Consider the following 13,438-nt stretch of genomic DNA (forward strand, 5'->3'; position numbering starts at 1 on the left):
CATACATGCAGTATGTTGGGATAAACCATTTAAAATACCTTCAGTTTGCATTAAATTGCAATAATTTACTGAATTCTTATGATTATAGTGGTAGAAATGCTGGTCATTTAAAAAAAAATAATATTGTGAGTTGCTTTGAGCTCAGCTCTGTTGGTATAAAAGATTATATAAATATAAAATAATATTTTAGAGAAAGAAAAGGAGTGTTTAGAAATAAGACTGTTGTTCTCTTCCATTTGTAAATGTACATTCAAGAGAACAATGTTGACCATTAATTTAGACATGTAGGTTTTTCTCCCCAATGCAACACATGGATGCAATTCAGAAAACTAGTTCTTTGTACTTGTTACTCTTGCCATATGATAATTTATTTTCCTTACCCCTGCAGTAGATGGATGAGAGGGGATGGAAGAGACTGTTGTCTGCTGGGTAGCAACAGAAGATGACCGTTGTTGTGGCAGCTCTACAGTTTTAGCGTGTTTGTAGTCCACTGGAAAGCGAAATGAAAAAATTGAATAATGAGAAACCAGCTGGAAGCTTTGATTCTCTTCAATAATTTAGCTGTGTTTTTATAAAACTTAAATGGGGCTTGGTTGCATTTTATGAGGGAATGGTGACAGCAGATGTAAATCAGCAAAGATGATGTAGCTGTGTCATTTTAGATAAATAGTTCTAGTTAAAAAAAACACACAAGAATATTGCTATACAGAACTGTATTCTACCACTGTGCTAACTCTCTCCCCCCCCCCCCCCCGGACTTGTCCAACGCTTGCTATTTTCTGCCCAGAAAAATAGCACAAAAGGACGTAGAACTATTATCTGAAAGACAAATAAAGGTCTTTAGGACAAAGTGTCTCCCTACTATCTCTAATAGTATATAGCAGCTTGCATTGAACTATCTACTGCATTTTTTGGCAATTCTGATTTGTTAGTGCTGCCTGTCCATTATAATCACACTACCCAAATTCACCTGAGTTTTGAAACATTACTGCATCATTTATTCCCTGTCTCCCAGGCCTGGGCACCTCCACACCATGCTCCTATATGATCAGATTTGCAAGAAGCCCCAACTTAATAAATATTAAAATTTGTAGTTATGTCACTGGGGGAAGAGGGACAGAATTGTTTCCTGCAAAGCCTCTTTGTCTTTGGTCCTTATGAAACATATGGAAAAGTAACCATAACGAATGCTCTTAATGTTTTTTTTGTTTTTACAATTTGTTAATATTATTAAAAGGCAAGGATTTGAACCTTGCCCCCTCCCCCACCGCCTTGAAATAGCAGTACACACAACCTGAAGAGGTATCCCTGCAAGATAAGTGTAGTCCTGAGTCCCTTATACCTGATGTAGTTGTGGTAAAGAAGCCTCCATTGCTGTAATAGGACATGTGCTGATCGGCAGCCTCTGAATGTTCAGATTTTTCATCTCCAGCACTGAGGCTCAGAGCACTGGCAGAGCGGGATTGCTCTCGGCTACGTCGCTGGGCTTGAACTAGGGAAGAAAGAAAGATGAAGAAATTTACGGTCTTGAGGAGGAGCGTACTTGGTCAAAGGCAAAATTAACTAAAAATCAAAATGGAAAGTTACATTGTGGAGTGTTTAAAGCATTAAAACTGTAGGATAAAGGCTTGTATCCATCCACAGCCATTTGCATAATGTTACAGGATGCAAAACATACCAGTAATCAAGTGTAAGCTTCTAGATTGAATGTTGTCTTCTGCTGGGTCATAGTCAAAGACTGATCCAGGATTAGTACGCCACACACGAAGATCTGCAGAAGACAGGTGGGTGGGGTATTTTAGTTTTATCCTTCGCCTCTGACTTCATAGGTATAAGAAAACACATTTGCAGAATCCAACAGGTCTTAAAATGGAATTCACACAGCAAAAAACTAATTTAGGAAATGCTTTGCAACTCACTGCTGAAATGTGACTTGACCAGAATGCTTAATGAATGGGAAAGAATGTTGTTCTTTTACATTTTAACAATGTTGACCCACCACCAACAAAAAAAGTTGCACCATTAGGGAAGAGCCCTTAGCGCAGTTGTCGAAAGTATCATTTGCATGTACATTCTCCAGTATCTGGTAGGTAGGTGCACCACTAATAGCAGGAGGTGACCACATGGAGTGCAAATACAATGCAACCGTAAATGTTACAGATATGTGGGTGGAGTAGATGAAAGTATGCCAAATGGGCCACCTCAGTATAAGGCACTTTCTCATGAATTAGTATGTGTTGTCCTCAAAAATATGTAAGGTAAGGAAGAAGTGAATTGTTCAAGCAGATTTGGTTAACTGGGAACAATTACAAGCATAGGGTTCAGGACTCATGTATTCAGTATCAATTTAACAAGGCAGAAGAGTGCGTGTGTTTGATGTGAAATCACATCGCTATAAATAATTTTCTACATATATTGTCAACTGTGACCATTATGTAAAGTTCACTTACAGAGGGGAAAAACCAAAGCATAAAATCAGTACCTGTATTCATTTCTTGATCTTGATCTATCCGTTTCCGCTCCATTTCCACAACTCGTCTCTGAATGCCCCTGTAGTTAATATCACTGAAATCCTGCATGTTCTTCTTGACACGTTCTGTTATGGGGTCAGTAACTACAGGTGTGAAGCTGCCTTTGCTCTTTTCAAAGTCTTCATGGTATTTCACCTGGAATTTTCAAGGTAAGACATGGGTAGCTGGAATGGACATGCCATTAATTGTAGAAGGCAAGCAGAAATATAAATTCCTTAACTAGTTCAGAAGTACAAGTAAACTTCACTGTGTTCACCAGATATGTCCATTTCTGTGACAGCAAACCTGATCTCTGCATTAGGGCTAGGCGATATTTGGTTTTCAGCATCATCAATATGTCACCAGCTAAACATCACTATATACAGATACCACAATGTCTGAAATAAGGATGGTGGCTTCATGGTTTTCCCCGCATTGGGATTTTTGCTGGTGCCTACTCTTGTGATTTGCTGTCCCCTGCAGGAGGCAGGGAGAGCTGAGCCAGCAGAGTTAACAGGCTGCGGGAATTAAGAGAAGCATTGGCTGACTTCAAATCCCCCCCCCCCCCCCCGCATGTTTATTTTTGCAAAGCATGTGTGCTCGCAGCATATTGCCAGGTCAAAAATTATGAAACTGATATCATAATAACGGCTTCAAGGCAGTTTGTGGACAATATATCACCCAGCCCCACTCTGCATTTACCTTTTCATTAAATTTCTGCCTGGAACAGTTTCATCTTAAGGCATACTGAGCACTGCTAAATAAGTCACCATGGCTGGTTTTACTTGTGCAGCCAGTTTCTTGGCTGCAAATACTTACGGTGGAAATGTGTCGCTGCGTCTCCCGAACACGTCTCATTTCAGGGGTATCCAGGACAAAGGCCGCTTTACCTTGTACTTGTTTCCGGAAACTATCAGAGTAGAGGACCTAACAAAATGAGAAGATGTGAATAAACGTGGCCCAGCCAGTGCGAAAGCAGATTTTAAGAGAGGTTTTATGTAGACGTAAGAAATGAGGCATGAATGAAGAAGTGCCGAAGGCAGATGCAAACATGATGTGATCACTATTGATGGGCTCATCACAAGATTATGCCACGGGGTTTTTTTTTTACTAACTACAAATTGTGTGCCTTTAGAAGGTTATGGCTAATGTAAGAGCATTGTTGATTTACATCGTTTCCAGACCCACCCCAAGAACTGTAAGTGAAGCATAACACTCAAAAGAATAGCAATAAAATAACAGAATACAGAAAGCTGCCTTAAATCATGTTGCATTATTTGTCTCTCCAGCCTAGTCTTGCCTGCTCTGACTCAAGGGTCTCAAGCAAAGGAAGTCTTTCACAGCGCCTGCTATCTCCTTTTAAACAAAGGATGCCAGCCCTTACACCTGGGACCTTCTGCATTTGACGCATGTACTCTTAGCCTACCACTGACCCAAAGTCCTTCCTAAAATGTTAACTAAGTGAGCAACACTCTGTTACTCAAAAGCAACCCCAGTTTAATGATGCAAGCCTTCATTCCAGGGTATTCTTATTTTATAGCACTTCTGGAAAATGCTCAGTCTTAAGACTTCCTCCTCTACGTGCCCTTATTGGGGCAACTCAAAACACAGATGATCTTCTCTCATTAAGGAATATAAGAAAAGGGGGGTCTCTGGCTGTTCCCAGCACCTTGAATTGTGTCTAGAAAGAAACAAAGGGACACAACGGACCATAAAGCACAAGAATGGGTTCTAGGTGTCCTACTCCCATCAAGCATTTCTCCTTCCACTGCATTGATTACCAGCAGAAGTTGTTTAAAAGTATCCAAGGACACAGTGTGGAGTGCATGGTAGCAATCCAACCAAAAGTTGCATAGGCAACAATGACTCTTGGAACATTATGGCAAAATTTCACCAGAAATGTATGGAGGTGGCCTCCCCAAGCAATCCCCAGCAAATGAGTGGGTGGTGATGTCAAGAGTCCATCCTTTCCACACACCCTACCTTTTGCTTGGTCATATCAGCAGTTGCTTATATAGAAAAACATATATAATCTGGTTAGAAATAGTGGTCAGTTCGTCCATTCTTCAGAGTCGTCCTGGCTTTCCAAACAGATTCATTCTCTGTATTCAAAATGCAACCCCCCAACTATTCCCCAAACAAACAACCTGATTTTTTTTCCTGTCTTGAGACACAGCAGTAGATCATATGAATTAAAATGGTATCAACTCTGCTATTTCCCAGGCTGGAACTAGGCTCGCTACTTTGTAGCACCCTCTGGTGTCACATTTTAATAACACATTTCTAACATTTTAAACAAGTGTAGATCTGTCCCCAGTTGTCCCTCCTACATATATAGGCTCTTGACCAGGAGATGGTTGGCCAGAGGGACTGAACGGCCCTAAACGGACCCTGGGAGATGGAAGAAAAGCAATGGTTAGTGCTGTTGTCTCCAGCAGTTTATTTCCCATAGAGCTTAAGCATCAATTAACTTAAATAGAATGTACTAATACCCCCCCCCAAAAAAAACCCTACCCCTGTAAGAGTCTGCCACCCTATGCTAATTTTCTCTATAACCATTTATTTGGCTAGATCCTGCAAAACCAGCCTGCAAGTGTTGCCGTCAATTAAGTACTAATGGACACACAGTAATAAAGGTCCTTCAGGCTTCAGTGCAAACTTTTGGATGAGAATAGGGACAAGAAAGCAAGCTATAATTTTGACCACCTCTTGGTCATGCCAATTGTGTCGGCTCTGATGCTGTCCTTGTTGAACTGGCTCAACAATTGGCTCTCTCTTTGTAAATCTTGCTGTGACAACATTTAAGATTGAAGTAGGCTTCTCAGATCAGTTAAGTACAAAAGGGGAAACTTGTATGCAATATGCAAATAGAGCTCCCCCTTTCCTTTGAATTCATTTGGTACGTGCCTCTAGGTTTTGTATGCTGAATACATTTCTGAAACGAGCTGGTGCACAGAATATATGTGCAAATATTGAGCACATGCCAATTTAATCAAGCTTCTGCTCTCTGTAGACCTGGGACCAAAGCATTTGCTACGCCCCTCCCCCTGAGCTAGGGACACCATCTTGGACCTTTGTATTTATGTAGACTATCGGCTGTTTTAAAGAAAGATTAAAAAACACAGAACAAACGCCATTTCATTTGGTTAAAAACATCAGTAAACACATGACGTTACAAAATGTTTAGAGACCATTCAACTGTTATTTGAGGTCAGTGGTTGCTTAGAAATCCTTAAACTATATTTCAATGTAAATTCTACATAACTAGGAATAAGAAACAATTAGAAACATATTTTAGGTGACATTTTTAGTATTTTAAATGTCAAAATAAAGTTATAATATTAATAAAGTTAATAGTTGGGTAAAGTGTTTAAATTGAGTAGGGAAAGTATTATACTTTTTAAGGTGTTAAAAAGAAGTTATATATTTTCTAGATCATTGAGGGGTTTTTTTCTCCTGAAAAATACCGAGCTAATGTTTTCTTGATTGCGTTTAGCTCTCTCCATCTCTGGAGTGATAGATGTCGGGGTTCCTTTTCCCATGCTTTCTTTGTACAACACCTACAGCATACAAGAAAGTGTCCAGAAATCAAAGAATTAGATTATTGTTGATGAACCATTGTGTTAAGTTGTGTTACTGTTTAATCATCATCACTGCATAGGTGGGTAAAGAATTCAAGAAACAAAGTGGTTAAAAAGTTATTGGATAAAGCAAAAAGCAAGAAGGGGGGGAAGGAAAAAGAAAAAGTATTAAAAAAAATTAAAAGGAGTGTTTTCTTTAGGAATATGAAAATGGATAAGATTCAGATAAAATAGATGCAGGACAAGGTTATATCTGATGATGTTATTTTTTTTAAAAAAAAGTATTTTTAAAAAATTCAATACCAAGCTAACGTTTTCTTGATTGCGTTTGACTCTTTCCATCTCTGGAGTGATAGGTGCTGGGGTTGCTTGCCCCAAGTTTTCTTTATACAAAACCTAAAGATTGTAAAAAGTATCCAAAAATCACAAAAATATAATGCGAATAAAACTATTGTTTGAAGGAAAAGTATAATAACCGGGGCGGCACTTCAAATGTAGGCATTTTGCAAAAGCAATTTAAAAATTTAATAAAAAACTGTAAAGACCCCAGTGTAAAAAGTCACATAATAGAAACTGATCTGTCGTAGTACAAGTGAAAGGCAAAATCCAAGGAGAAGAATGTACAACAGTGAATTAAGCAGGTAAAATAATTAAAAGAAGAATGTATTATTTTGAGATCAGGATTCTATCCAGTAGGCAACATCCATCACTGTGTAATAGCTGTGCCCAGGGAAGTGATCACATATAAACTCATGGTCCAGTTTCTTGTCCTAGTTTTAACTACCGAATTACAAAGTATCTTGTGTCTCTCATTAGCTACATGAAGCTTTTTTTGTTCAGTGTGCTGTTGGAAGACCACTTGGGCAGCATGTTTTTCATGCTGGTGTTGGTTGTTCCGTTACTGAAGGGTGTTCCTGACTTTTGAGTCCTAAAACTCATGAATGCTGAGGCCTCTGAATGCTGAATTCTATGGAGATTTATATTGATAGGGTGGGGAAACTATTTTAAAGGCCTTTTTCTGAAATCCCATTATCAACAATGTACCAATTTGGAAAGTAACAGCATCAATCATGTTGTTGTCTGTTCCTGCCTACATGCGATTTCCTATGACATCTTGTGAAACCACCAGTTCATAAGTGTATGGGATGTTCAATCAAAATAATTTAGCGATTGTAGTATTATTTTTCTCATTATTACAAATTTGTTTATCAAGAAATTTGTTATGTGGACCAGAAATCATATGGTCTAACAGTGTCTGGATAGAGTCCTATAGTCACCACTGCAAGGTTATAAAAAAAAACCTCTATGGTCAGATTATTAAATACCAAATATCAGATTTACGGTATTTTATGAGTAAAATGTAAGTAGTTTAAATAAATAGGAGTATCTTACTTAAGGAAGAAAGTATAGTTTTAGATACTAGAGGGGAAACAATTCCCACAGCTTGTTAGGATGTTATTTAAAATATGTATATTTGTTTTTAAAATGTACCGAGCTAATGAACTCTTGATTGCGCTTGGCTCTTTCCATCTCAGGAGTGACAGGTGTCTGAGTCCCTTTCCCCAATCCCTCTTTGTACAAAACCTACAGGATACAAAAGAGTATCCAGAAATCATATCACGGCAGATTGCAAACAAACATTATTGGCTTGTAATGTTAATAATTGGATCATGCCAGCTTTCCAGGAAAGCTGGCTGGCTGTTGATTTCCGTGTCACCTGGAAGAGACACCAATCAATCAACACCCATAAAGGGAAAGAATCTAGTAGGATGAGAAAGTTGGAAAGGTATAAATACAAACCAAACGTGAAATTAAGCCAACTCCTAGTACTTATGTGTTAAAGCTTAGGTTGCAAAGAGAGTTCAGAAGATAGGGTGATTATGCCAAGAGGTGAGACTGGATGCTATATTTGATTAGGAAGCATGGATCTTTATAACACATCTAATGTTATGGTAAACCATTCGGATCTTCTTTTTTCTTTTGAATACCGAGCTAATGTGTTGTTGATTGCGCTTGACTCTCTCCATCTCAGGAGTGACAGGCGTCGGGGTACCTTTCCCCAGTTCCTCTTTGTACAAAACCTATGGGATACAAAAGAGTATCCAGAAATCATAAGGTGCCAGTGACGGCATATCAAGATTAATAGTTTGTAAATGTTAACACTGGGGTCACACCGGCTTCCAGTAAAGCTAGCCATTGATTTTAGTGTCATCTGAAAGAGAGGACCCATGTAAGAAAACAGTCTAGTAGGATGAGGAAGTTGGAAAAGTAGAAAATAAAGACGGAAATCCTATGTTTGCTGAAAAATAAAAAGGAGTAAGTCCTAGTAGTAGTGAGTTAAAACTTAGGTCACAGAGGGAGTTTGAAGGGGAGAATTCTTATGCTAAGTGGTAAATAGGAACTTTTGTTTTGTTTTGTTAGAAAGCATAGATCATTAACACATTGGATGTTATTTTTTAGAATCCAGGTCTTTGTGGGATATTTTGCTTGTCTTCTTTTGAATACCGAGCTAATGTGTTCTTGATTGCGTTTGACTCTCTCCATCTCAGGAGTGACAGGGGTCGGAGTTGCTTTCCCTACGTTTTCTTTGTACAACACCTGTGAGACAGAAGAGCAGCCGAGTAAACCAGCAATAAATTAACTGTCATGTTTTTGTTATTGAAGCATGAGGGGTAGAGTTCTGATTTGGTTGTGATTTATTCTGCAGGGTGTTTTGGGTTACAGTTTTAAAACAATGCATATAAGCACTTATTTTTGTCTGGGGAAAACAAGGACAAAGTATTGTCTTAATACATGATCATGCTTTTGAATAATGGGCATTTTTTGCATCCAAGTATAATATGTATAGAATGCCAAACAACTGGTGTGGGAAAGACAACAGATTGTTATGTTTTGGGAGGAATGTGAGTATAAGACCTAGAAAGGAAGAGAAGGGTTAAAAAGTCTCAGGATGTGACATTCTCCCACAGTGGAAAATAAAAGACAGGGAGGAGGTTTCACAATAGGGGTCTATAACTCCATCTGCAGGAAGAAGCTGGGATGGAGAGCAGGGGTGAGTTAATCATATTACAAAACAGATTTAAAAATAACTGTTTTCCCAGAAGTACCGAGCTAATGATTTCTTGGTTGTGTTTGACTCTCTCAATCTCTGGCGTGACAGGAGTTGAGATTCCTGCCCCTAGGCTTTCTTTGTATAGCACCTGCATGATGACAAGGGAATGCAGAAATAAGAAAAATAAGGAAGGAAAACAACAGTTAATTTTGATCTGCAAAAAAGGGGGGAGGAATATGGTCTTAGATCTCCTGGGTATGAGCCTGTAGGTGATGTCCCATTTCCACAATAAATTTCCTGTGGTTTCATGCTTTCCCTCATCCTGTTACGTATCAAACATGGGTGCATTCATGTAATTCCCAATGTGTATGAATCTAGACAAATGTACGTACTTTTAAGTCCCATTGATTTTAGTAGGAGGGATTCAGTGAGTTTAATGCTACTATTGACGGCGGTGGGACTTAGAAATGCTTAATTGGTGGATTGTACCCAAGGAACTCATTGGGATACCAAGGTGGAGGTTTTTGGTTGTTGGGCTGACGATGAATAACCATAAAGCTTTGATTTACACTGGGAGTTTTGTAACGTTACTTCTTGCAGATCTCCACTTTCTATATTGTGTGTGCCACATCACAGTGGGGCAGGCTAGGGATTCATAATAGGATGTGTCTGGCCATTTCTTACAAAGAGCCATGTTGGTGAGATCAGCCGGTGGTTCTGGATAAGGTTTCTCTTCACCTTGGCAAAATAATGCAAGGGAAGGCATGGGAGAAGCAAAGAAACCACTGAGAAAGATATCACAATGTATGGATTTCCCAGGCAGAAATATAGTGTAACAGCAAGCTTAGAAGACCGATTCAACGGTGAATATTTGAGTATAAATATTATTTCATAAGATGCAAATGCTTCCATTGCCTTATTCCAGAAGGAATGCAACAATGGTAGCTGCAGAATGATTTTTCTAGTGCATTTTTGGCTGAAAATGTGTCGCACTACTTGTTCAACCCAGCTGGAGAAAGACCATATACTTTTTACAATAGCACACAGAAACAAACAGTGACTTAGAAAAAATCAAAATCAAGAAGGTCAAAACAGAGAAAGAGATAGGGCTGGGACAGTGAGAAGAGCAGTTAATAATATCCAAAATTACTGATTCCTTTTTTTAAAAGTGCTCCAAAAAAGAAGGCAGGGGGAAATGACAATCAGTAGTAGTTGCCAACATGGTGCCCTACACTGAAGTTCAAGTCCCCTTAGCCCTAGCCAGCACAGCCTAGAGTCAGGAATAATGGGAATTGAAGACCAAACAGTGGCTGGAGGGCACACTGGAGATGATAAATGGATTTTTTCCCCCTGGAAGTCAATTGCATGTATGGAAATAGAACAAACCTGGAACAAAGATTTAAAAGTTAATTTTTAAAGGGTTGAAATGGAACTTTCATATTTGAACTACCAAGCTGTAGTTTTCTTGAATGCATGCAACTCTCTTGTTTCCAAAGTGAGGTGAGTTGGTTTTCCTGTTCTCAGTTCTTCTAGCACTGGGCAGACGGATCCTGCTGGGAGGTTAAGGTGCAGATGTATTGCACCCATTCATTGCACTCCCCATGTCTGAGGTCCATCCCTATGCCCTTGGGATGCTTGAAAAATTAGATATTGGTGAATTCTGATACAGTATAACATGAGTCACACCTCCCAGACTAACATGCAGATTAAGAAAGCTTTCATATTTCACACTTTTTCTAATTCTGCTAAACGGTTCTCAACATATTTTTTAAAAAATATGTATTTTGGGACTGAATATGTTTAGAAATGTGTACGTTGTGAAAAAATGCATTTTTGTTAATTAGAATTTTCTTGCAGGATTAAAAAATATTAATGTGGAATTGGGAGAGGATCAATATTATTTAAATCTGGTTGGAATGCATAGAGCAAAAATTGGCCTTGTTCAATATGGTTTCTTTTCTTGCTTACAATGCCAGTATGAGCTGGGAGCAAATTCAGCACCATTCATGGACTCAAAAAGAAATACTATCATTGAAATCATATCAAGATAGCTATGTTATGGAGGGGTTAAGGTTCAAGATGGTTAATTATATTTGGGGATGAAGTTAAAGCTCATTTTAGCAACAAAAATACCGAGCTAAAGTTTTCTTGATTGCGTTTGATTCTTTCCATCTCTGGAGTAATAGGTGTTGGAGTTCCAGCCCCTAAATTCTCTTTGTACAACACCTGTGTGACAAAGAAGTGTCAAAAACAAAAAAATTATCTCAGGATACACCATCAGCAAAGATAGCACAATCTAATTTTCTGTTTGGCCTTATGGTGTTTAAAACACAGGCCAGGGGGGGAAATCAAAAAATAAAAATCACATAGAGAAAGAAATGCTATATATTTTGACTTCCTATCATGAAGAAAGTTGCAATCTGTGACCAAGTTTATTCAAATGCAGTAATATTTTTCCACCTAGAATGACAAAAACTCAGGCTATAAAAAGGGGAGGAAATTGTCAGAGGGTACTAAAAGCAAGTTTAATTATGTAAAACATGAAAGGTTAATCTCATTTGGGAATGATGTTATAGGGCATTTTTGTAACAAAAATACCAAGCTAAAGTTTTCTTGATTGCGTTTGACTCTCTCCATCTCTGGAGTAATAGGTGTTGGGGTTCCAGTCCCTAAATGCTCTTTGTACAACACCTGTGGGACAAAGAAGTGTCAAAAACAAAAATGAAAATTAAGGGGCACATCTTAAGATACACCATCAGCAAAGAGAATGCAATCCAGTTTTCTGGTTTGCTCTATGAAGTTTAAAAAACAGATCACAAAAAAATAAAAAATGCATACAGAGAAAAATACCGCATATTATAACTTAAAACACCTATCATGGATTAAATTACAATTTGTGACTGAGTTTAGACAGCTGCATTGTTATTTTCACACCCTAAAACTTTGTTCTGAAAGACTACAATAGCATAAATAACATTTTATTATTCTATTTTTAAGAGAGGGGTTATGGTTTTATTCTAAGTTTGCACTGCACCAACACAAATGCTAAAGGCTATTAGAAAATGTTTCCTGTTATAAGGATATATTGAATCCACTCTGAATATCATTTGTTTTGAAACAAATAATATTGCCACTTGAGGGGAAGTGAATAGAGTAAGAAAAATAAACAGAGCTAAAGAAAACCCACTGCAGACGTATGTCACAGTTAGTGCTTAATTTTTTCCTTCAGAGACTGACATTTTAGTGATTTGATTAAAATGAGAAGGAGCTGAGAAGGATTCAAAAGCTTGTGGAAGGATTAAAATATATTTATCAGAGTGTGGCGATGGTTAAAAGGATTTATTTATAGATATTTTGTGATATACCGAGCTAACGTTCTCCTGGTTACGCTTGACTCTCTCCATTTCTGGGGTAACAGGAGTTGCCGTTCCTGTCCCCAAGTTTTCTTTGTAGGACACCTGTGAGGTACAATAAAGTATCCACAAAAGACACTCAAAAATACTGGCTAGTACTTTGTAGTTAACGGCGCATGTTTAAATCCCATGCTTAGTCGAGTACCGAAAAGGAAAGATGAGAATAAGGGAAGAGTAGTCATTAAAATGTGAATGGAAAAGAAAAGGTCAGAAGAAGTACGTTAAGAGAAGTGAATGTGTGCAAAGGGAGCACATGGTTAATCTTATTGAAGATCATAGGTATTATTGTCATTGTTTTATTTATTTCTTTTTAAAAACTGCATAAAACTGTAAATTGATGTTAATGCACATCAGAATGAATGAGTCATGAAAATGGCATGTAGAAGATGATAGTTAGAATGTTATTATTATTTTTAATGAAAAAGATGAGTTATGGTAGGTTTGATTTCATTGAGAAATACCGAGCTAATGTGTTCTTGATTGCGTTTGACTCTCTCTATCTCTGGAGTAAGTGGTATCGGGGTTCCTTGCCCTGCAGTCTCCTTGTACAAAACCTGCAGAATACAAACAGCCACAAAGGTAAGAAAAAGGTAGCTGAAAACCTTTCTGCAATGCAGAATGTTAATTAACACACTGACTTTGCAAATAGTTATTTGGGCATTGCCCATTGGGAGTATAAAATTGCCCGGTTACAGGTGTCCCCACAAAATGCCATCCCTGTTCATATGTTTCAACTTCTAGATGCCTCTGGGGGAAAAGTGCCAAACTCCTGGAATTACAGGTATCTCTTTTTTTGTGTAGTTCTTTTTAAAAGTTTGGGGCTATTGCTGCTAGAGAGAAGTAAGCATTTCGAAACCTTGATAAAACTTGTTATATTGGTAT

The 13,438-nt window shown here is 38.1% G+C and overlaps 2 protein-coding genes across 51 annotated transcripts in view; both read right to left on the reverse strand.

Moving 5' to 3' along the window:
* Nucleotides 1-12,800, reverse strand: part of NMI (N-myc and STAT interactor) — a 135,070-nt gene extending 122,270 nt beyond the window's left edge. For both annotated transcript variants that reach the window (XM_081008532.1, XM_081008529.1), the window contains exon 1: nucleotides 12,796-12,800. The gene's annotated coding sequence lies outside the window, so the exon portion shown is untranslated. The remainder of the gene's footprint in view (nucleotides 1-12,795) is intronic.
* The window catches only part of NEB (nebulin), a 159,629-nt gene that overhangs the window by 845 nt on the left and 145,346 nt on the right, over nucleotides 1-13,438 (reverse strand). For 16 of the 49 annotated variants that reach the window (XM_081004288.1, XM_081004289.1, XM_081004277.1 and 13 more), the window contains 15 exons: nucleotides 13,018-13,110; nucleotides 12,509-12,601; nucleotides 11,742-11,834; nucleotides 11,277-11,369; nucleotides 9,199-9,291; nucleotides 8,597-8,689; nucleotides 8,080-8,172; nucleotides 7,583-7,675; nucleotides 6,395-6,487; nucleotides 5,978-6,070; nucleotides 3,330-3,437; nucleotides 2,483-2,666; nucleotides 1,679-1,771; nucleotides 1,343-1,492; nucleotides 381-490 (listed from right to left, as the gene is read on the reverse strand). In XM_081004288.1, the coding sequence (XP_080860414.1) occupies nucleotides 381-490; nucleotides 1,343-1,492; nucleotides 1,679-1,771; nucleotides 2,483-2,666; nucleotides 3,330-3,437; nucleotides 5,978-6,070; nucleotides 6,395-6,487; nucleotides 7,583-7,675; nucleotides 8,080-8,172; nucleotides 8,597-8,689; nucleotides 9,199-9,291; nucleotides 11,277-11,369; nucleotides 11,742-11,834; nucleotides 12,509-12,601; nucleotides 13,018-13,110 (1,575 nt within the window). The remainder of the gene's footprint in view (nucleotides 1-380; nucleotides 491-1,342; nucleotides 1,493-1,678; nucleotides 1,772-2,482; nucleotides 2,667-3,329; nucleotides 3,438-5,977; nucleotides 6,071-6,394; nucleotides 6,488-7,582; nucleotides 7,676-8,079; nucleotides 8,173-8,596; nucleotides 8,690-9,198; nucleotides 9,292-11,276; nucleotides 11,370-11,741; nucleotides 11,835-12,508; nucleotides 12,602-13,017; nucleotides 13,111-13,438) is intronic. The other 33 variants (XM_081004286.1, XM_081004285.1, XM_081004284.1 and 30 more) reach the window with 27 other exon arrangements.

The sequence above is a fragment of the Podarcis pityusensis genome (assembly GCF_964106645.2).
Source record: "Podarcis pityusensis genome assembly, chromosome: 1".
NCBI lineage: Eukaryota > Metazoa > Chordata > Lepidosauria > Squamata > Lacertidae > Podarcis > Podarcis pityusensis.